Source organism: Macaca nemestrina, chromosome 14 (assembly GCF_043159975.1).
Source record: "Macaca nemestrina isolate mMacNem1 chromosome 14, mMacNem.hap1, whole genome shotgun sequence".
NCBI lineage: Eukaryota > Metazoa > Chordata > Mammalia > Primates > Cercopithecidae > Macaca > Macaca nemestrina.
The window spans coordinates 14,069,313-14,092,465 of NC_092138.1; the positions used below are offsets into that span (position 1 = coordinate 14,069,313).

A 23,153-nucleotide genomic window follows, 5' to 3' on the forward strand; every position below is an offset into this window, starting at 1 on the left:
CAGGGTAATTAGGATATCTACCACTTCAAACATTTCTTTCTTTCTGTTGAGAACATTCCAAACCTTCTCTTCTATTTTGAAAGAAATACTAAATTACTGTTAACTATAGCCACAATGCAGTGCTGTCAAACACTAGAACTTATTCCTTCTAATTGTATTTTTTTTTTTTTTAAGACAGCGTCTAGCTCTGTCACCCAGGCTGGAGTGCAGTGGCACTCTCTCGGCTCACTACAACCTCTGCCTCCTGAGTTCAAGTGATTCTCCTGCCTCAGCCTCCCAAGTAGCTGGGACTACAGTCACGTACCACCACGCCTGGCTAATTTTTGTATTTTTAGTAGAGACGGGGTTTCACTACATTAGACAGGCTGGTCTCGAACTCTTGACCCCATGATCTGTCAGCTTCGGCCTCCCAAAATGCTGGGATTACAGGGATAAGCCACTGTGCCCGGCCTCTAACTGTATTTTTATACCCATTAACCAATCTGTCTTCATACCTTTTGCCCCCACTATCCTTCCCAGCCTCTGGTAACCATTGTTCTACTCTCTACCTTCTTGAGATCAACTTTTTTTAGATCCCACATGAGTGAGAACATACAATATGTGTCTGTGCTTGGCTTATTTCACTGAACATAATGTTCTCCAGTTACATCCATGTTGCTGCAAATGATAGGATCATTCTTTTTTATGGCTGAATAATATTCCATTGTATATATAACCACATTTTCTTTATCCATTCATCTGCTGATGGATTCAGGCTTTTCCATATCACGGAAACTGTAAATAGTACTGTAATAAACACTGGAATGCAGATATCTCTTCAATACATTCATTTCCTTTTAGTTTATACCTTACAGTGAAATTGCTGGATCATATGGCAGATCTATTTTTATTCTTTTGAGGAACCTCCATACTGTTTTTTACAGAGGCTACATTAATTTATATTCCCAATTAAACTGTCCTACCATTCCCCTTTCTCTCTATCCTCACAAGCATCTTTTTTTTTTTTTTTTTTTTTTGTCTTTTTGATGGCAATTTTAACTGGGGTGAGATGAAATCTCATTGTGGTTTTGATTTGCATTTCCCTGATTCACGATGTTGAATATTTTTTTCATGTACCTGTTGGCCACCTGCACATCTTCTTTTGTGAAATTCCTATTCAGACCATTTGCCCATTTTAAAAATCAGATTATTTGGCTTTTTGCTATTGTTTCAGCTCCTTATATATTCTTGTTATTAATTCCTTGTCAGATGGATATTTTGTGAATATTTTCTCTGATTCAATAGGTTGTCTCTTTGTTGGTTATTTCCTTTGCTGTACAGAAGCTTTTTAGTTTAATATAATTCCATCTGTCTATTTTTGCTTTTATTGCCTGTGCTTTTTTTTTTTTTTTTTTTTAGACGGAGTCTCGCTCTGTCGCCCAGGCTGGAGTGCAGTGGCCGGATCTCAGCTCATTGCAAGCTCCGCCTCCCGGGTTTACTCCATTCTCCTGCCTCAACCTCCCAAGTAGCTGGGACTACAGGCGCCCGCCACCTCGCCCGGCTAGTTTTTTATGTATTTTTTTTTTTTTTTTTGAGACGGAGTCTCGCTGTGTCGCCCAGGCTGGAGTGCAGTGGCCGGATCTCAGCTCACTGCAAGATCTGCCTCCCGGGTTTTTACGCCATTCTCCTGCCTCAGCCTCCCGAGTAGCCGGGACTACAGGCGCCCGCCACCTCGCCCGGCTAGTTTTTTGTATTTTTTAGTAGAGACGGGGTTTCACCTTGTTAGCCAGGATGGTCTCGAACTCCTGACCTCGTGATCCGCCCGTCTCGGCCTCCCAAAGTGCTGGGATTACAGGCTTGAGCCACCGCGCCCGGCCTATGTATTTTTTTAGTAGAGACGGGGTTTCACCGTGTTCGCCAGGATGGTCTCGATCTCCTGACCTTGTGATCCGCCTGTCTCGGCCTCCCAAAGTGCTGGGATTACAGGCTTGAGCCACCGCGCCCGGCCTGCTTTTTTTTTTTTTTAAGAGATGGAGTCTCACTCTATCACCGAGGCTGGAGTGCAATGGCTCAATCTCGGCTCATTGCAAACTCCGCCTCCTGGGTTCACGCCATTCTCCTGCCTCAGCCTCCCAAGTAGCTGGGACTACAGGCGCCCGCCACCATGCCCAGCTAATTTTTGTATTTTTAGTAGAGACGGGGTTTCACTGTGTTAGCCAGGATGGTCTCGATCTCCTGACCTCGTGATCTGCCTGCCTCAGTCTCCCAAAGTGCCAGGATTACAGGCGTGAGTCACCGCACCTGACTGCCTGTGCTTTTAAGTTTTTACCCCAAAAAAACTTTGCCCAGAACAGTGTCCTGAAGCATTTCCACAATGTTTTTGCCTAGTAGTTTCATAGTTTCAGGTCTTACATTTAAGTATTTAATCCATAAAATGAGAAAGAGATTTGAAAGGATACTTCAGTCCAGGCATAGTGGCTCACACCCATAAGCCTGGCACTTTGGGAGACCAAGGCAGGAGGATTACTTGAGCCCAGGAATTAAAGACCAGCCTGGAAAACATATTGAGATCTTGTCACTACAAAAATATAAACAAAATTAGGTGGACATGGTGGCATGTGCCTGTGGTCTCAACTACTCAGGAGGTTGAGATGGAGGATCACTTGAGTCTGGGAGGTCAAGGCTGCAGTAAGCCAAGGTCACACCACTGCATTCAGCCTGGGTAACAGAGCAAGACCGTGTCTCAACAAAAAAACAAACAGAAGGCAAAAAGAAAAATGATATGGATACTTCACCAAAGAAAATACGCAGATGGAAAATAAACACAGGAAAACATGTTCAATATTATTAGACATTAGGGAAATGCAAAATTAAAATCAAAGGTGATGGCCGGGCGCGGTGGCTCAAGCCTGTAATCCCAGCACTTTGGGAGGCCGAGACGGGCGGATCACGAGGTCAGGAGATCGAGACCATCCTAGCTAACACGGTGAAACCCTGTCTCTACTAAAAAATACAAAAAACTAGCCGGGTGAGGTGGCGGGCGCCTGTAGTCCCGGCTACTCAGGAGGCTGAGGCAGGAGAATGGCGTGAACCCGGGAGGCGGAGCTTGCAGTGAGCTGAGATCCGGCCACAGCACTCCAGCCTGGGTGACAGAACGAGACTCCGTCTCAAAAAAAAAAAAAAAAAATCAAAGGTGATATCACTACACACGTAAAATAAAAAATAACTGACAATACCAAGTACTAGAATTCTCATTGCTAGTAAGAATGCAAAACGGCACAGCCACTGTGGAAAAGAGCTTGGCAGGTTTCTACAAAGGAGAACAGTTGGGCCAGGTGCAGTGGCTCATGCCTGTAATCACAGCACTTTGAGAGGCTGAGAAGGGCAAACTGCTTGAGCCGGGGAGTTCGATACCTGCCTGAGCAACACAGCAAAACCCTGTCTCTAACAAAAATGAGAAAATTAGCCAGACATTGTGGTGCATGCCTGTAGTCCCAGCTACTCAGAAGCCTAAGGGAGCAGGACCACCTAAGTCCAGGAGGACAAGGCTGCAGTGAGCTGTGATCATACCTCTGTTCTCCAGCCTGGGCGATAGAGCAAGACCCTGTAGCAAAACAAAACAAAACAAAAGGAAAACATTTTCTTAGAAATCAAAACATACACTTACCATACAACCCAGCAATGCACAAGGTATTTACTCAAGAGAGTAAATAATTTTGACATCCATTAAAATCCTGTATGTGGCCAGGTGTGGTGGCACACACCCGTAATCCCAACACTTGGGGAAACTAAGGTGGGAGGGTCACTTGAGGCCAGGAGTTTAAAATCAGCCTGGGCAATATGGCGAGACTCTATCTCTCACAAAAAATTAAAAAACTGAATGTGGTGGCGCATGCCTGTAGTCCTAGCTCCCCGGGAGGCAGAGGTAGGAGGATCACTTGAGCCCAGGAGGTTGAGGCTGCAGTGAGCCATGTTTGCACTACTGCACTCCAGCCTGAGTGACAGACTGAGACTCTGTCTCAAAAAAAACCCACCCACATGTCCTTAATTTGGTCAATGGATAAACTGTGATAATATCCATACAATGGAATACTATTTAATAATAAAAATAAACTATGGACACAAGGAATGATATGCATGAATGTCAAATTCAGTATGATAAGTGAAGGAATAATTCCATTTATATGACATTCAGGAAAAACGCAACACTATACAAACAGAAAACAGTTCAGTGGTTGCCAAACGCTGGAACTGTGGAAAGAGGTTGACAACAAGGGGCAAAAGAAAATTTTGGGGGTGATGGAACTGTTCTATAACATGACAATAGTGGTGGTGGTTGGTGGTTACATGACTGTATCTGTTTATCAAAACTCAGAACTATACACCAAAAAATATGAATTTTACTGAAGGTAAATTATACTCCAATTAAAAAACTTAAGGTAAACACCAAAAGAATAGAAATGTAACAACTTTCAAACTAGCTGAGGAAAACACAGAATAAAGAAAACAATCTAACAGAAGACATAAAAGGAGCAGAAAAATGATAAAAATAAAAACAATAAGAAGGCAGGCCGGGCGCGGTGGCTCAAGCCTGTAATCCCAGCACTTTGGGAGGCCGAGGTGGGTGGATCACCTGAGGTCAGGAGTGTGAGTCAACATGGTGAAACCCCATCTCTACTAAAAATACAAAAATTAGCTGGGTGTGGTGGTGCATGCTTGTAATTCCAGCTACTCAGGAGGCTGAGGCGGAAAATCGCTTGAATCCAGAAGGCAGAGGTTGCAGTGAGCCAAGATCGCACCACTGCACTACAGCCTGGGTGACAGAGTGAGACTCCATCTCAAACAAACAAACAAACAAACAAATAAATAAAATCATGGCTCTTAGTTGCACCAATTCAATAAGGTGCCTATTTCCTCCAGTAAAATTTAAGTAACACAGTGCTGGCAAATGGACCTAGTATAATTTTCAAAGGTGGTGTAAAAATGTGATGACAGACATTAGATTAGGTAAACTGAAATGAGGACAAAGTGTACTTTCAGTTGACTTTGAAACTTCAAAAGAAATGAATCAGTAAGAAAAGAAGAAAGACTGATTGGTTATGAACTGAAAAGGTCAAGGTTGAACAGAAAATGAACGAGAATGAATTTCAGAGATAGTAATCCTCTATTTCCCACCAGGTACAGATGTATAAACAGAGAATTGAAGACTTCGCTGAAAATAAATTAAAACCTATTTTGTAAGACTTTAAAATTTTTTTAAAGATATCAATGAAAAATGTACTTCTACATCTACAATGTTATCTAAACCTCAAAACAGTAATTTTTTGATAGAGTATTATCTATTTGACAATGATGAAACTGAGACATGAAGATTAAGGCATAAATATCATACCCAACAGCAGACCCAGAACTAAAACATAAATTCTGCTAATCTCCATTCCTACTTTTCTGTCAACTTAAGTGGAAAGAGGAAGTAAAATCAGTCCCTCAATTCAAAACCCACTTATGTATAAAATCCACATATAAACGACCTTTCTATAAGAGTGGTTTGCTGCTACAATAACGAACAAACTTCTCAGGTCTCACGTAAATAACAAGTTCATCTAATGCATTCTAAATTGTTTCATTTACAAAATCAAATAAAGAAAAACTTAAAAATATCACCTACACCTACTATATTTATCTTTGTGATAGCTTCAACATAGCGCTGCAGTTAAGTACTACTTTTCCTTTTGCTATAACTCTACTAACATAGCACGTAATTTTTACATTTTTTGAATCTTACAAACTGATATTCTAAGGCTTATGTATCAGTTTATTTTTTAATTCATTTTTTTTTATTTCAAACTTGCTCTTCCTTGTATGTGCTATTTTTTGTTTGTTTGTTTCTGAGACAGAGTCTCGCTCTGTCGCCCAGGCTGGAGTGCAGTGGCACAATCTCGGCTCACGGCACACTCCGCCTCCCCGGTTTCCGCCATTCTTCTGCTGCCTCAGCCTCCCGAGTAGCTGGGACTACAAGCGCCCGCCACCACGCCCAGCTAATTTTTTGGTATTTTTAGTAGAGATGGGGTTTCACCGTGTTAGCCAGATGGTCTCGATCTCCTGACCTCGTGATCTGCCCACCTTGGCCTCCCAAAGTGCTGGGATTACAGGCGTGAGCCACCGCGCCCGGTTGTATGTGCTATTGAACACCGCAAGTGGCAAAACTCCTTTCAGCCAGAAGTTGGGACGAATTCTGAAAAACGCTGCTCAGAAAACCCCAACAACTAAAGTATTCCATTAAATATGTGTCAGTGCTAATTCATAACTCTAAGTACTACCCTCAACTTCTGAAGCCAACATACTATAAATTTACAGTAACGTTATCATAACTAGGCAAAGAAAAAAAATTCCAGTGACTGAACACCCAAAAGATAACCAAGACACCTGTAAAACACAAGCAAATGTGATGAGATACTTAACACTGTACAAGCATTCCAACACAACTATTCTCAAATATTTTATCAAAAAGTCAAGAACTTGAGGAAAAAAAAATAACTGCTAAAGTACATCTGTTACACAGATTTCTTCACCTAACAGTAAAGTATAAAGTAGGATTGATCTAGGATACTCATACAATTCCTACAACTGCGTGTCTTAATTATAATAAAAAGATGATGTATAATAGGTTATTTTTCCTACAGAAAAGCTTATTAAAATGTTTAATCAAATGGAAAAATATTAAATAAGATCTATATTATAAAGTTTAGACTGGATATTAATAATTGAGACCTTTAATAATTTGGTAAATTATATTAATGGCATCTAGCCCTTCAGAAAATTCCTAAGGTTTTCATTCTTCCTTTGCTTAGGAAATTGGGTAACCATAGTCACAAGCAGGCAGAAGCAGCTCAGAGGTGGAGATTAGCAAGGGCAGCACAAATTCCCGTGTGCTAATGTACAAAGAACAGCTCCTGATCCTAAAGAACTCCACTGTCCAAGAAAATAATAAATTTGGAAAAAATGTCTTTTACATTATACATTAAGATATGTTCGGGCCAGGCGTGGTGGCTCATGCCTGTAATCCCAGCATTTTGGGAGGATCACCTGAGGTCAGGAGTTCAAGACCAGCCTGACCAACATGGAGAAGCCCCGTCTCTACTAAAAACACAAAAAAATTAGCCGAGCCTGGTGGCACATGCCTGTGATCCCAGCTCCTCGGGAGGCTGAGACAGGAGAATCGTCTGAACCCAGGAGGCAGAGGGTGCAGTGAGCCGAGATTGTGCCATTGCACTCCAGTCTGGGCGACAATAACGAAACTTTGTTTCAGAAATAAATAAATAAATAAATAATAAAAAAGATATGTTCAAAGCTGGTAATCCCAGCAGTATGGGAGGCGAAGGCGGATGGATCACCTGAGGTCAGGAGTTCCAGACCAGCCTGACCAACATGGGGAAACCTCGTCTCTACTAAAAATACAAAAAAATTAGCCGAGCGTGGTGGTGCATGCCTGTAATTCCAGCTACTAGGGAGGCTGAGGCAGGAGAATTGTTTGAACCCAGGAGGCAGAGGTTGCAGTGAGCGAAGATTGCACCACTGCACTCCAGCCTAGGCAACAAGAGTGAAACTCCAGTCTCAGGAAAAAAAAAAAAAGTATGTTCATACCATATTATCCACTTCTTTTACTTTCCAGAATAAAGGACACAATCATAAAAAAGGACCAAAAAGAAAAAAGCCATATATATTAAGGAGACACTATCCCAAGTACTGTGATTTGAGCTTTACAAATTAATTGAATATATTATCACATATATTCCAAAACTATGCACAACTTTTATGCATCAATAAGTAACAAAATAAAGACAAAGATTTATGTGGCAGAGTGTTTACCAGTGAGTTTTTATAGTTTGAAAAAAACAAACAAAATGTTCAAAATGGGAAAAAAGTTAAATATATTTCACCGCCACCATGAAATCAAAAGCTATGAAATCTTTAAAGAAGCCATTTTTAGGAATAATTTAATGACATAGAAATACATTTATTTACTTTTTTTGAGGAAAAGAACACATATAAAATTACATATAGCTTAATCCCCATTAATTTTATAATCAGGAAAAAAACATTTTTAAGAAAGATGATTAGCATTGTGTGAATGACAAACTTGGCTGACCACACTAATCTACATTCTAGATCTGGACTGCCAGGAACTAAACAAAAGAGAATAAAGTGGGAAAATTTTATCACCTACCACGAAGGTCTAGGTGATTTCTAGATTAATTGATTTCTAGATTAATTTTCAGTCAGCCTCATATATTCCAATTTTTTTTTTTTAATAAAAAGTGAGGCAGGAGTGTCATCCTTTTAGACATTACGTGTGCCATTCCGACAGCAGCTGAGACTTAACAGCACTAAGGAATATTTAAATCTACTCCACATTTCCATTATCTTCATCTAAACAATAAAGGTAAGTCTACATTTTAATTAATTGAGGATGAGTTCAAGGTAATCCTGGAATTTTTGAGAAGATACTCCAAAAATTAGGGAGGAAAAATTTATACTGTGTATGACGGAAATTAAAAGAAATAATCAGAGGAGATTTTTGTGGATCCTCCATAACCTAAGGTAAGGAAAAGACAGAAAAGAGAATCTGGAACCCAATTTTGCTATGTGACCTTGGATATGTTTCTTAGCTTCTTTTTTTTTTTTTTTTTTTGAGGCGGAGTCTCGCTCTGTCGCCCAGGCTGGAGTGCAGTGGCCGGATCTCAGCTCACTGCAAGCTCCGCCTCCCGGGTTTACGCCATTCTCCTGCCTCAGCCTCCCGAGTAGCTGGGACTACAGGCGCCCGCCACCTCGCCCGGCTAGTTTTTTTTTTTTGTATTTTTTAGTAGAGACGGGGTTTCACCGTGTTAGCCAGGATGGTCTCGATCTCCTGACCTCGTGATCCGCCCGTCTCGGCCTCCCAAAGTGCTGGGATTACAGGCTTGAGCCACCGCGCCCGGCCAGCTTCTTAGTATTAGTTCGTTCATCCATAAAACAAAGATAACTAACAACTTAAAGAACTCTAAAAAGTATTAAACTGCCAGCACAATGTTTAGCACACAGTGGGGAACTCAAGAAACAGTAGTTATAAATACTATTTTAAACAATAATCCAGCTGAATAGTGTACAATCTCAATTGTATCAGCCCATCTGAAGTAAATCTCACATCTAAGTAACATTGGGTCTAAATCACTGAGTCCAAAATGATCACTACACTATTACACCATAGAACCAATTACACAAAACTGGAGTCAATGAATTTATTGGTAAGTTCTTGAATGAACACAGGTATAAAATTAGTGGGTTGAAAAGTCTTAATTTCAAACAGAGAATAAAAGGATGGAGAAAAAACAGACTTTCCTGTTATTTAAATAGCAAACCTAAATATTAAAAGAAGTAAAGAGGAAATCAAATGGGGAAAAAACAGCAACCATCCCACAGTGGCATCTAGAGAGGATGAATAATTTACACCAGTCGGGGTCCGGTCTGGCAATGAAATTGGGAGGAAGAAGTTCTTATATAGGGCTGCTTAACTTGTGATTCCCACTCATCACTGCTTATCAAGAAAATGATGACTGCAACATACATACTAACTTTAAAGAAAGTACAGCATCATTATTACCGTACCGCTCTTTGTGCATATTAGTGTCAATGACATGTCTGTTTTCAATGACAAAATTAAATGTTGCAAATCCTAACTGGCGGATTAAATCTCTATGATTCAAGTATTCCCAGCCCCTACATAATCTCATCAAAGCTGAATATTTAATAAAATTCTGAACTTTGTGTTTTAGAGCTGAAATGTGAGTTAAGTTTTACCTACCCAACAAGACTATACACTCTTCATGGTGGGGACCATTTTAAAAACTATATTACCACTTAAAGAGAACTTTTATAAACTCCACAATCCCGGACATTATGTTCTAACAGTATGTGTTAACGTATCCTCCCAGAATGTAAATACCGGTGTTCATCATGAAATCCTCAGTGTACCTTAACAAGTTTTCCTCTAATCAGGCAAGTAAAAGATGCTGGGTGGATGCAATCGTGGCCATTAAAAAGAATGCTGGTATATATATTTTGCAAATTACCCAAGAAGGAAACATAACAGGAATGAATCAGCACAAATTCATCACCACTAAAATATATATGAACGTATTCGGTCAATGGTGGATTTCGCTTCATGTGCAGATTATAACATCTTTATGCTTCAAAATGAGTTTGGGATGGTGTGCGGAGGCCGGAAGGTTGACGAGTAAGGATGTGGAAAGCGGGTACTACCAGGGCTGGAGACTTCCCAGGGTTGTCACCGATTGAAAGTGACCTTATGTGCCTTAACAAAGGAAGTCATGAAGGCTTGGCACAGGAGCCTTAGAAGTAAGGAACCGAATACAATGCAACCGTGAACTGAACCCGCTAGAACAGGAGCACGTTTGCGGGAGAGGGTTTGGGGTTTTTGTCTGTTTTCATCACTGCCACAACAAGGCAGGCGCTTTGAATGGAACGTGGAGGTCTACAACGTATTTAGCGATATGCATTCATCTTAGGAGACGAGTGCAATATTTATTGCCTAAAAATTTTATCGGAATAAACTACAGCGACGACACTACAAAATACTTCCACCATCTCAGGCGCCATTACCCAAGAGGAAAGTCTCATCAGAACGGAGAGCCCTGTGAAACCGCCTGTGCTCTTCTCGGCGAGAAGTTCTCCAGGACTCCCAGGCTCGCCCCGCGTTTCCCCGGCTCCCGCCCCAGCGCAAAGCGGGCCGAGAACCGCCAGCTGCGCCTCCGGGCCCAGCCTGGGCTGACTGAGGCCCCGGACCGTTACAAACAGCGGGTTTCCGAAGCGTGGGCCGAGAACAGCGAACGCAGGCGGCCCGCACTTACCGCGGCGCAGCTAGTCCCGCAGCCCACAGCCCACAGCCCGCGGCGGGCTAAGGGGCTTCGGGCGCAAGTGTGGGCTGCGGAAACAGGGGCATAAGTCTGGGCCAAGCACCGACCTGGGCGTCCCGCATTTCCCTCGCGCAACAGCGGTCCCTGGGCCGCGCAACTGTAAGAACAGGAACCGCCGCAGCACTCTCCCAGATCCCTTTTTGCCTCTTCCCGCCCGATTTGTCGCGCGCTCGCGCCCCTCCTCCAACCCCAAAGGACTCCTTCAGGCCTGGAAAACGCCCCTTCCCCGGCCCCTCCCTGTGCGCGTGAACTAGGCAGTTGTTAGATCTCGCGAGAGGTTCGCCCCCTAGTCGCTCCTCCCCCCAGCTAGTGAGTGCGCGAACGAGAAAGGAGGAGGGCGCTCCAGGCGACAGCACTGCAGACGCCATTATCCTCTGTTTCTCTGCTGCACCGACCTCGACGTCTTGCCTGTGTCCCACTTGTTCGCGGCCTATAGGTAATTGGAGTTATTGGAGCTTGGGTATTGCTGATTCGGGCATGGGTTTGGCCTCCCTGAAAGGCTGCGTTGACTTTTCCCAAGCCCGGGTTTTCTCGAGCCCTTAGTGGCCTCACAGCCCGAAGGGAGGCGCTGGCGGGAGGCGGGGTTGTCGCCTCCCCCGTCGCCTTGATTGACGTGGCCTCGGGCCAATTGCTTCGCCCTCGCACCATCGCCGAAGCCCTGGCAGCCAATAGGGCGCGACGGCGGGGAGGACGCGAGAAGGCGGGGGAGGGGAGCCTGCGCTCGTTTTCTGTCTAGCTCCGACCGGCTGAGGCGGCGCTGCTGCAGAGAGACGGCGGCCTCGCGCGGTGAGAAGCCGGGTTGGGGGAGCGGCTCGTGGAGGTGAGGGTCGGAGCCCAGTTTTTCCGCTTGAGGGAGGCATTCTGGGGGCCGCTTTGGTGTTTGGCCGCTTCTCCGAGTGGGAACGTTGCCCGGCGTCCCCTCCCCCACCTCCGCCATTTCCCTGAGCGTGTATCCGCAGTCCGCGTTGTGGTCCTAGAGACTTCGGGGATTCGTGAGGCATGTGCCTTTAGAATGAGCTGGAGCTATGTGGCACTAGGAACTAGGAACCTCGTGGAGGAAAGGAGCCCGGCTGGGGGAGAAGGTCGCGCCGCCGCTCTCTTTGTGTGAGCCCCGCCTCACCTTGGGTCTCCCGGCCCGGGGTCGGAGCTGGAGCGGCGGGGACGGAACAGTCAGGGCTGCCTCGGTGGCTTTGTCTCGGGCGATGGGGGGAGGATGCGGGGGATGAGACCTCGGGACCGCGTGGTGGGTGGGGGAGGGGGTCGGCGCTCGGCTCCGCCTAGTAGCACGTAGTCGCCATTACGCGGGCCGCCATTTCCTGTCGGATCCGGGTGAGGAGAGGTGGCGGCGCTTTTGCTATCGACTCTCGCTTTTTCCAGTCCTGTTACCCGGCTGTTTCCGATCCCGGTACCGGGAGGCGGGGAGGGGAGGGCGCGTTGGCGCTCGGCCAGTCGAGCACATACTTAGCGGATTTTCGGGGCCTGGGGACTAGTGACTGCAGGACCCGAAGGGTGAACGGCACGCGGCAGCGTTATTCTTACAGATAAGCCCTGCTGTTTTTGCTTAAACTTTCTTATCCAAATTTCTCACACCCCACCTCAGAAATTGAGTGCTGGGCCAGGAGAATGTCGTTTCAGTTAGTCGTTAGAAGAGCGATAAGTCCACCAACGGTATGGGAGAATGGGAGGCATAAAAGTGCCTCGATTGTTGGCTCTTTGCTGTCTAGCCAACCTTCTAGTAGAGGCCGCTTGTCAACTCCTAGTCCCGACAAGAGGGAAGCTTAAAAAGGCTGTTTGCAGGCCTGTCGACCGTTCTGGCGCGTAGACACTTTAGTTTTCATATTACAGGCATAATTGTCGGGTTGTACTCTCTCAAGCCTAATTTAAAATAGTCCGCTAGTGACTTAGTTTTCAAGGGCTCCATTAGCTTCGCTGATTAATAGACTGGTAGTGTGATAGTTTGGATCTGGTCCTGTATTAGATTTTTGGATTTATCCCTTCGGTAGATTGTTGATGGATGTGTTCGCAGTGGCCGTTGTATTTGTAAACTTTCGGGGTGTCACATAAGATCGCTTCAAGCATGAGTCGAAAGAAATAGAAAAGCAATTAGAAGTTTTAATATAAAATTAGTTTTTCCAGTGAATAAGATGCATTGTAACTTTTCATAAATGTATGCTTTGTGGATGACATTTATCTTTTCAGGCTTTTGTGAGTGTGCCGTATAAAACAATTCATTGCTGTGTTGGGAGTTAATTCAGTGGCTAAAAGTTATTGTTCTAACTTAGCAAAAAATCAAACCAGGCTCCGTTGAATTTTGTATTTTTTAGGCAGTCATTTGAATTGTGAAACCCTAAAATGAGTCAAGTTTTAGAAGCAGCTAGTTTTTTGGGTTCAAATCAGTGTTGACTGTGATCAGAAACAAATATTCAGTAATAGGAATAAACAAAAGCAAAACTGATTTCTGTTGGTTCTTATAGGCTACTGCAGCACTGGGGTGTCAGTTGTTGGTCCGACCCAGAACGCTTCAGTTCTGCTCTGCAAGGATATATAATAACTGGTACGTTCTAGAAGCAGTGTGTTTTTTTTGTTTTTTGGTTTTTTTACAGCTTGCTTTCCAATAAGCCAAATGTACTAGCGTCTTTATTTTTCAACAGATTGGTGTGCCCATTTAATAAAAGAATATGGAAACTGAACAGCCAGAAGAAACCTTCCCTAACACTGAAACCAATGGTGAATTTGGTGAGAATAAATTTTAATTTTAACAGTATTTTTTTTATTCTGTTAATTATTGCCTAGAAGTGTGTGGTGAAATTTTGGTATTTCTGTTTAGGTAATTTTAATTCAGCGATTTATCAGTTACATTTTAGCTTTTTATTTATGAAGTTGAAGTAACTGATTTGCATATAAAAAATTTTCCTTGCATTTTGGGATTTCAAGTCCTTTGAAGTATTTTGTCACAGTATTTTGTGTTTGGTACGTTTTACTAGATGGAAGCATAAGGTTCAAGTCTATAGCAATGCCTTTGGCCTTTCTAAAACATGCCTAAGATTAGCAACAAGTCTCTTGAAACAGAATGGAGTTGCTTTGGAGACTTCGCTGCTTTCTTTGAAATCTGAACTGTTAATTTTTAGGTAAACGCCCTGCAGAAGATATGGAAGAGGAACAAGCATTTAAAAGATCTAGAAACACTGATGAGATGGTTGAATTACGCATTCTGCTTCAAAGCAAGGTATGCATTTTATTCTTGAAATTTTGAAGGGGGTTCATACTCAAGTGGAAATTAAGATAAGGTCTGGTTTGGCTTTCTCGAAAGTCAAAAGTTTTACAGATTGAAGAATATAAAACATTTGTTTGTGGTTCTTTCTAAACACACTTGAAGGCTCTGGTGGTTTTGTTACTCCACTTATAATTAAGATTAAAGCCTTTGCTGTAGTGAACCACCGCTACAGGTCAAGCTAGGAGGAGAGTGTGATTCTTAAAGTATTAATAGATTAAATCTTAATTATGTGTGGACTCCTTAGGAAACTGCTTAGTTGGCAGTTTATTGTTTTATCACGGGTCACAATATGAAGGTACCTACTAATACTGAATTAATTGATTTATTTTACCAAAAGGTGCTATAAAATCTGTGCTTAGTTTTATTTTATACTTGGTGTATTTCTCATGTTAAGTACTCCAAACTATTTAGTCCTCAAAGCACTTAGAATTATATTTTGATTTTTGATTTGTTTTTGGCCTGGTCGTTTTTACATCCCCAAGTAGATTTTTATTCTTATAACAAACAGGTTAGAGGATTTTTTAGCAAAATCTTAAGAGTATAGGTAGACATTAATTTTAGGGAAAGGCAAAATAATTTTTTGTCTTTGTATCTTCTCCAGAATGCTGGGGCAGTGATTGGAAAAGGAGGCAAGAATATTAAGGCTCTCCGTACAGACGTAAGTATTAAGATATTAAACTAGTACACGAGCAGCTTCAGTTTATATGTCTATAGAAATTTAAAGATTTACATCCTAGAAATCATTTCATAGTTTAGCTACAAGACATTTGTAACAATTTATTATTACAGAATTGATTTCAAAGTTATCCATTCCTGTTTTAACAAAAGCCCAGATTGAGCAGGGTTGGGGGGATGGTTTCTATTAAACCTCTTCACATTCTAATAAGAGTCCACCAAACTATTCACTTCATCAAGCAAGATAACATCTTAATTAGAAATAGCAACAAAGTGTAAAAATCCTTGATTGCACCATCCTGTGTGTGAATCAATTACAGTATTACTGAAAACCATTGCAGGTGGCTGGTTAAATCCAGAAAAATTTTTTTTGTTTTCTTTCGGAAGAAAAATGTCCATCTGTTCTTTGACGGCTTGCACATGGAGCACAAAGAATTTAATGTTGAGGTTGCATGATTTAAATATGGGTAAAGAATAGAGTAGGCACTTAATCTTATAATTGGGAAACTGTTCGTCAATGCCTATGATTTGTTTGAGTCTTCATTTTACAGTGGGTTGACTCTTGTGATTAGACACATTAAATGTTGGCAGTGCCAGAAGTGAGCACGTTTATAGGACTTGGCTACACCAAAATTTCTAAATTTTTTTTCTCATAGTGTACACATTTCTTAATGTTTTTCTTGCTAAAAATGAGGCAAATAACTTTGTGTCGAGTACTTATTTGACAGTATTTCATTTCTCTCTTGGTCGCAGATCTTTGTATGTTCCTCTTGATTACTGTAAACTGAACTTGAAATTTTGTTTAAAATTTTACAAACTTGCCTGTTAGGATCTAGGAATGCGTTTTAAAACCTCCAGACAACCAAACCAGTCTTATTAGTTAGGGTTTTTGGTGGTGTGGGAATTTTTGTTTTGTCTTTTATAAAACCTCTCTCCTCTTAATCCAGATGTTCTGTATAATTATCTGGGTTATTTCCCCATTTCCTCAAGAATTTCAGTAAACTTTGAGTCAGGTTTTGTGTCTACCCTCATGAGCCAGCCTGCTACTGAAACATCGTTTGTTTTTCTTAAAAAAATAAAAACGGCTAGAACCATCATTTGAGGTCCTTAATGTTAAGCCACAGTCAGATTTAGAGAAGTCCATTATTGTGTTAGTCTTCAGAACAACTTAAGCTTGTTTCATTAATTGAGAGTATGAGTATAGTTTGTATTAAATTAAAATTTATTGCTTTTCCCCCTTTTCCCTCTCCTTGTTTTTTTGGCCATATATCTCCGTTGCCCATGTACTGGATCGACTTACCCCTGCGTTGCCCACCATGACGTTGGCCCATCCGCCCCTGAACGCCCATGTGAAAACCCTGGTTGGCTATGCCCAAAAATGTGCTCGTTGCCAAACGGGTACCATACTTGACAACTTCTGATTGAATGCCCATGCCCAATGCCAACATCCACGAACGCCAATGACCAATGCAGTACAATGCCAGTGTTTCAGTCCCAGACAGCAGTGGCCCCGAGCGGTATGTCCCAACAGTTTATGCCTCACTGCCTGATTAGAAAGAGAGAAATGTATTTTATTACCTGCCTTTTATATAATTAAATAGTATCCCCTTTAGACGGTGTATTGTTTTTCAAGTTTCTGTCTTATTTTCCCCATTAAGTCTTTTTGTCACTGAACTTTTACCGTGAGTTGCCCACCCAAACGATCCACTAATTTTATTTCGATGGAAGGAGCACAGCTTCAAGTGTTGCATATTTGCCGCATTGTAAATCAAATTGTTACCAAGATAGTCTCTCGCTCTGTCTTTGTGGCCCACCTTGCTTCCCAACATTGCCTGTTCATAATTTTTTCTGATGAAATGCTAACTCTGGTTCACTTTCCTTCACTTCTCATTTGTGTTGTCTTTGTTTTGTCTTGCATTTGTATTTGTTTTCTTGCAGAGCCCATTAGTGATCTAATTTCTAACTGGTATTCATAACCTTACTCCAGATACAATGTTCACCACTCGCATATTCCCCCACTTTGCCTAAGAGAAGGTGTGCCAGTTTTACCAATGTAACAGCGAGGGTATCCTTAACTTAGTGGTGGCGGGGAACATAAATATTCAACTCTGCTTCAGTTCTGGTCAGTTTATTGCCCACTTAATCTGAGCCCTTCCAAAAGCCCGTTCTCTCTGTCTCTCTGCAAGTCTCCTAATATTGTTATCATGTCTGTATTGGGTATAAAACAAAATGCATGTGAGAAATCTATAAATAGGCTACTTTAAATGGGGAATATTAAATAATTGTATGTTACATCTCTGTAAAAGTTTGTATGACTTTGGTAACAAACACAAAACTCATTTTTCTTTTCCGCCTTTTTTGTATTATCTGGTATTTGTGGTATTTGACAGCATATTGAGTATCAGTGCTGATATTGAAACAATTGGAGAAATTCTGAAGAAAATCATCCCTACCTTGGAAGAGGTAGGCTCATTATTTTTTTTAAAATATATTTGACAACATGAGGGGGGAATGTTTAAAGTGCATTGTATTGGGGTATGATGGGGGAGGTGGAGAGACAATGGATATAACAGTTTGCAGGAGTATCTCAATGTGCTACGTAATTTTGTACATACATAATTTGTTTTTTTAAAAAAAAGCAAACAGGCTGACCACTCCTGGAGTAAATGTGAACTTATCTGTGGTCATGTGCTTTCATGGATTTAGTGTGTATTTTATGGGCTTTAGTTTTAGAAAAGAGATTTTTTAAATTAGAGTATTTATGGGAATGTGTTGAAAAGGAGAAGTATTTAGATTTAGGATTTTACGACTCTACGTAATTCACTTAGGTATATAGAGAAAAGTATTTTATGTTTTATATCATCTTAATGTTGAGTAAAGCAGTTTCTCATTTAATAATATAGGTTTAAAATATGTTGTAGTAGCTTTACCAATATATGCGACAATAGCCTGATCACGCTAGACACTTAACCTATTACTCTTATTTTTCTACTTTCAGGGCCTGCAGTTGCCATCACCCACTGCAACCAGCCAGCTCCCGCTCGAATCTGATGCTGTGGAATGCTTAAATGTATGTCATAGTGCCATTGAACCCCACTGAAGTATGGAGCCTGGCCCATAGGATCGATTATATTTTTAACATAGTGTGCTTTTCCCATCTCTATAGAAAAAGGCTTAAAAACATGATACATGAATGGTCTTACAACTCACTGTTGACCCTGCTCCATGCTGCAGTGGGAATTAACTACATTTGCAAAGTGCTTTGCAGTCATTTTTATTATGGTGTTATTTGAATGTTAATAATAATTTTGTGGTAACAGCGACATGCTAAATGGCTGCAGTGTGGGTATGGTGTTGCAGGACCTGAAAATAAAATAGTTTTTTAAGGTGGTGCAGAATGTCCTTTTTGGGCCTGGCTATTGAGGATAATAAGCACATAACTGGTAAAGTTATTGAAATATAAATTCAGGTTGCTCACTGCAACAGTATATTATTGTTATGCTTATAGCAGATAAGTGTGTTTTGGGGAATTGTTGATTTGAGACTAAAATTTTATAACTCTCCCTCCACAGTACCAACACTATAAAGGAAGTGACTTTGACTGCGAGTTGAGGCTGTTGATTCATCAGAGTCTAGCAGGAGGAATTATTGGGGTCAAAGGTGCTAAAATCAAAGAACTTCGAGAGGTAAAAAAAAAATTCTGCCATATTTCTTACTGGAAAGTAAATTTTCATATAGACTTGTTTCTGTGAGCTTCTCTCACTTCCCTTCTGAGTTCCCTCCGAAGATTGCGTATCACAAACGACAAAAAATGTCTGGCATTGCTATTGTATTTTGTCAAAATTTTTATACCATTGCAAAGTCGTGTGATAATTAATGAAGTTTTTATATTATGGGGGGATAATTGTTGAATTCAAATGCAATTTTCACTGAACCTAGGAAACCTAATTTTCTTCTAATTATTTTTTTTTTTATGATCTTACTACAGAACACTCAAACCACCATCAAGCTTTTCCAGGAATGCTGTCCTCATTCCACTGACAGAGTTGTTCTTATTGGAGGAAAACCCGATAGGGTTGTAGAGTGCATAAAGATCATCCTTGATCTTATATCTGAGGTACTTCTGAACACATTTGTTTGCATTTGGTTTTATGAAACAAAGTGATAACCTTTTGCAAAAGTAGCTTCAGATCATTTAGTGTAATAGTCTTTATTTGCCCTTTCCCTAGCAATTTTCTGTCACCTGGCTTCAGCCATCACTTTAATTTAGAAATGGTTTTGAAAAAGTGGAGAGTGGTAATTTGTTGGTGGTATTTCTTTAGCCTTTGATCCTTCGAATGAATTTCCAATAGTGTTGCTTGTGTCTTTGTAACTACGCTGCGGGGCTGCAGGGCTTCCTATCTCGGGTGCTTCAGTATGGATTACAGGCTTGCCAAGATACTGATCTCTTCAGCCCTTGTTGTGAAATATGCATTGTAGTTTGTTATGTGTAAAATGGGAGGACTTTGTGGTTTCTTAAGATTTAAGTGTAAGAGCAAGCTGTTACTTCTCCCTGCACAGGCAATAGAACTCACTTGTGTTTAGCACTTGCCAAAAGTTTTGGAGTTCTTGGGAATCTTTACTTTGCTACTGTTAGTGTTGACATAATTCCTGTTTCTGTCTCTAGCACCTCCTGATGGGGGAATGACTTGTATTTTGTTGATGATGAGAGAAGGGTTGGTTTGAAGCGGGTCTCTTTTTCTTCAGTCTGTAAGTTTGTTCTATCTCTGTTTTTAGTCTCCCATCAAAGGACGTGCACAGCCTTATGATCCAAATTTTTACGATGAAACCTATGATTATGGTGGTTTTACAATGATGTTTGATGACCGCCGTGGACGCCCAGTGGGATTTCCAATGCGGGGAAGAGGTGGTTTTGACAGAATGCCTCCTGGTCGGGGTGGGCGTCCCATGCCTCCATCTAGAAGAGATTATGATGATATGAGCCCTCGTCGAGGACCACCTCCCCCTCCTCCTGGACGAGGCGGCCGGGGTGGTAGCAGAGCTCGGAATCTTCCTCTTCCTCCACCACCACCACCTAGAGGGGGGTAAGTTTTTGGTTTTTTTTAATCTATGAATTATTAACCTACAAGAGACTGCGCTTAGTGGTAGACAAGGTAGACTTTGATTTGATATGTGTGGCATGTAAACAAGTTTAGATTACAACAAGTACTGTGCTTGCAGAGACCTCATGGCCTATGACAGAAGAGGGAGACCTGGAGACCGTTACGACGGCATGGTAAGAACTTTGGTTTATTACCAGTGTTTTGTGTATGTGAGGGTTGTAACAATATAGTTCACGTTTTGTTGAAGGTTATAGTAATTAAAAAGCTTTTCTTACAAGTAAATTTTGTTTGAATTACTAGTTAAATCATTCTGTTATTTGCTGCTGGAGGATTATGACTTTACTGAGCTTTGTTCCCCTCGATTACATAATTGCTGCCTATATATGTACCCTCTTTTGTTTTAATGTAACATGCAAATTAGGCATATAAAAACAGCTCTATAACAAAATACAATGTGGGTTCATGTTGATATTTTTATCGCTAACAGGTTGGTTTCAGTGCTGATGAAACTTGGGACTCTGCAATAGATACATGGAGCCCATCGGAATGGCAGATGGCTTATGAACCACAGGTTGAGTATCATGGTTGTTTGTGTGTATATCAGTGATAATTTAAGATGTTTACCTGCTCTCCAGTAAGTTTATTATTCCCCAGAGGATACTCACTGAAAATAGGATACAGGATGACTTTGGTTTCCTGAATAGAGGGATTTTATGAGTATTAAAATACTTGAATAGTGAAGCTGGGTGCAGTGGTACTCACTCAACCCCAACTACAAAAGAGCCTGAGGCAGGAGGATCACTTCAGCCCGAGAGTTTGAGACCAGCCTGGGCAACATAGCGAGACTCCATTTTTATTGAATGAATTTTTTATTTTAAGTACTGGTAGTAACTACAACGGCAAAGTAATTTTCTGTTTTTTTCTTTCTGTTTTTAGGGTGGCTCCGGATATGGTAAGTTTTCTCCTTTGTGAAATCAAACATTAATTTCATACTTTTTAAATGAACTTACTGCTCATTATTTAAATCAGATTATTCCTATGCAGGGGGTCGTGGCTCATATGGTGATCTTGGTGGACCTATTATTACTACACAAGTAACTATTCCCAAAGATGTAAGTATCTTTAATACTATGAGGAGCACTTTATCACTTTTATAATTATTCCTTCTTTCTGTTTTTTTAATTCAGAAGGCTTTAACAAAAATACACATTTAGGAATGAGGTTATGTTCATAGGCGTTAGTGAGCTAGGTTTTCTGCTGTTTGAGCCTTGTTAAGTGATCAGTGCTGTTAATAAAAATAGTTAAGAGGGTGTTGAGCCCTTAATTAGCTAATTAAGGGAAACATTAGTGAGTGTGACATAAATGCATTGTAACTCAAACTTTGACAGGTTTAGGGATAGTTAAGAGTCTGAATGAATAAAATTAATACACTTCATGCTCCTTGAAAATACAGGTAGTAAATGTTAAAAGTATATCGTAAACACATACTTTTAAAAAATCTTTTCAGTTGGCTGGATCTATTATTGGCAAAGGTGGTCAGCGGATTAAACAAATCCGTCATGAGTCGGGAGCTTCGATCAAAATTGATGAGCCTTTAGAAGGATCCGAAGATCGGATCATTACCATTACAGGAACACAGGACCAGATACAGAATGCACAGTATTTGCTGCAGAACAGGTCAGTTTAAGTTTAGCTTTGTGTTAGCTTATACATACTAAAACCTTTAAAGAGCTTTTCTTCTCAATTGATTTTTTTCTTTTAGAAGCCATGGTGTCTCTACCTTTTGGGGACCTAACTTCTAAACATTCTAATAGTTTGCCTTGATTTTCTTCTGCTTTCTTACTAAAAACGAAGACATTCAATACTAATCTTGCTGGAAGAAGCCTTACCCAAGCAAACTTCTCATTTCTCTGGTGAAAACTGCTGCCAAAACCACTTGTTACAAAATTGTACAGAGCCTGTAGACAATATAGAAGATTCATTGGATGTTGGCCTAGTTCTGTGTGGAAGACTAGTGATTTTGTTGTTTTTAGATAACTAAATTGACAACAAATCACAGTCTGCCATATGGCACAGGCCATGCCTCTACAGGACAAATGATTGGTGCTGTAAAATGCAGCATTTCACACCTTACTAGCATTCTTTGTCTTTTCTACCAAATATTAACAACTTTCAATTCCGTTTTCTTAATTCTGTTCTACTAATGTCTGATTTACCGCTCATCATTTTTCTTGACATTTAACATTGCTTTAATTTGTAATTGCTTATGGTTTTTGAACTCTTCTAATTGTAATGGACATGTTTATCATTTTAATTTAGCATTGAAATTGTCTTGATGTTGATTAAGATGTTACGAGCAAAAATTCTAATTCGCACTTTTTTTTCTTTTCTTTTATAGTGTGAAGCAGTATGCAGATGTTGAAGGATTCTAATGCAAGATATTTTTTCTTTTTTATAGTGTGAAGCAGTATTCTGGAAAGTTTTTCTAAGACTAGTGAAGAACTGAAGGAGTCCTGCATCTTTTTTTTTTTATCTGCTTCTGTTTAAAAAGCCAACATTCCTCTGCTTCATAGGTGTTCTGCATTTGAGGTGTAGTGAAATCTTTGCTGTTCACCAGATGTAATGTTTTAGTTCCTTACAAACAGGGTTGGGGGGGGGAAGGGCGTGCAAAAACTAACATTGAAATTTTGAAACAGCAGCAGAGTGAGTGGATTTTATTTTTTGTTATTGTTGGTGGTTTAAAAAAATTCCCCCCATGTAATTGTGAACACCTGCTTTGTGGTCACTGTAACATTTGGGGGGTGGGACAGGGAGGAAAAGTAACAATAGTCCACATGTCCCTGGCATCTGTTCAGAGCAGTGTGCAGAATGTAATGCTCTTTTGTAAGAAACGTTTTATGATTTTTAAAATAAATTTAGTGAACCTATTTTTGGTGGTCATTTTTTTTTTAAGACAGTCATTTTAAAATGGTGGCTGAATTTCCCAACCCACCCCCAAACTAAACACTAAGTTTGATTTTCAGCTCCTCTGTTGGACATATAAGTGCATCTCTTGTTGGACATAGGCAAAATAACTTGGCAAACTTAGTTCTGGTGATTTCTTGATGGTTTGGAAGTCTATTGCTGGGAAGAAATTCCATCATACATATT

At 40.8% G+C, this 23,153-nt stretch overlaps 2 protein-coding genes across 17 annotated transcripts in view; one reads left to right on the plus strand and one right to left on the minus strand.

Moving 5' to 3' along the window:
* The window catches only part of LOC105498752 (RecQ mediated genome instability 1), a 138,613-nt gene extending 127,293 nt beyond the window's left edge, over positions 1–11,320 (minus strand). For 5 of the 8 annotated variants that reach the window (XR_011612378.1, XR_011612376.1, XR_011612375.1 and 2 more), the window contains exons 1-2: positions 11,000–11,320; positions 3,550–3,583 (exon numbers count right to left, since the gene is read on the minus strand). The gene's annotated coding sequence lies outside the window, so the exon portion shown is untranslated. Of the gene's footprint in view, positions 1–3,549; positions 3,584–10,886 lie in introns of all 8 variants that reach the window. The other 3 variants (XM_011771058.3, XM_011771057.3, XM_011771059.2) reach the window with 3 other exon arrangements.
* Positions 11,252–22,930, plus strand: LOC105498753 (heterogeneous nuclear ribonucleoprotein K). 9 transcript variants are annotated; one of them, XM_011771061.3, is made up of 17 exons: positions 11,252–11,388; positions 13,427–13,506; positions 13,604–13,688; positions 14,081–14,178; positions 14,828–14,884; positions 16,375–16,418; positions 17,292–17,364; positions 17,900–17,971; positions 18,474–18,587; positions 18,890–19,018; positions 19,678–19,985; positions 20,122–20,176; positions 20,491–20,574; positions 20,940–20,955; positions 21,033–21,115; positions 21,511–21,680; positions 22,402–22,930. In XM_011771061.3, exons 3-17 carry the CDS (start codon positions 13,631–13,633, stop codon positions 22,433–22,435), a joined length of 1,395 nt encoding a protein of 464 aa, XP_011769363.1. In that variant the 5' UTR covers positions 11,252–11,388; positions 13,427–13,506; positions 13,604–13,630; the 3' UTR covers positions 22,436–22,930. The 9 variants fall into 9 exon arrangements, with proteins under 9 accessions (XP_011769363.1, XP_011769366.1, XP_011769368.1 ...); XM_011771064.3 differs by having other exon boundaries at positions 22,462–22,930; XM_011771062.3 differs by lacking the exon at positions 11,252–11,388 and adding an exon at positions 11,625–11,738.
* Positions 22,931–23,153: the final 223 nt, after the last annotated feature.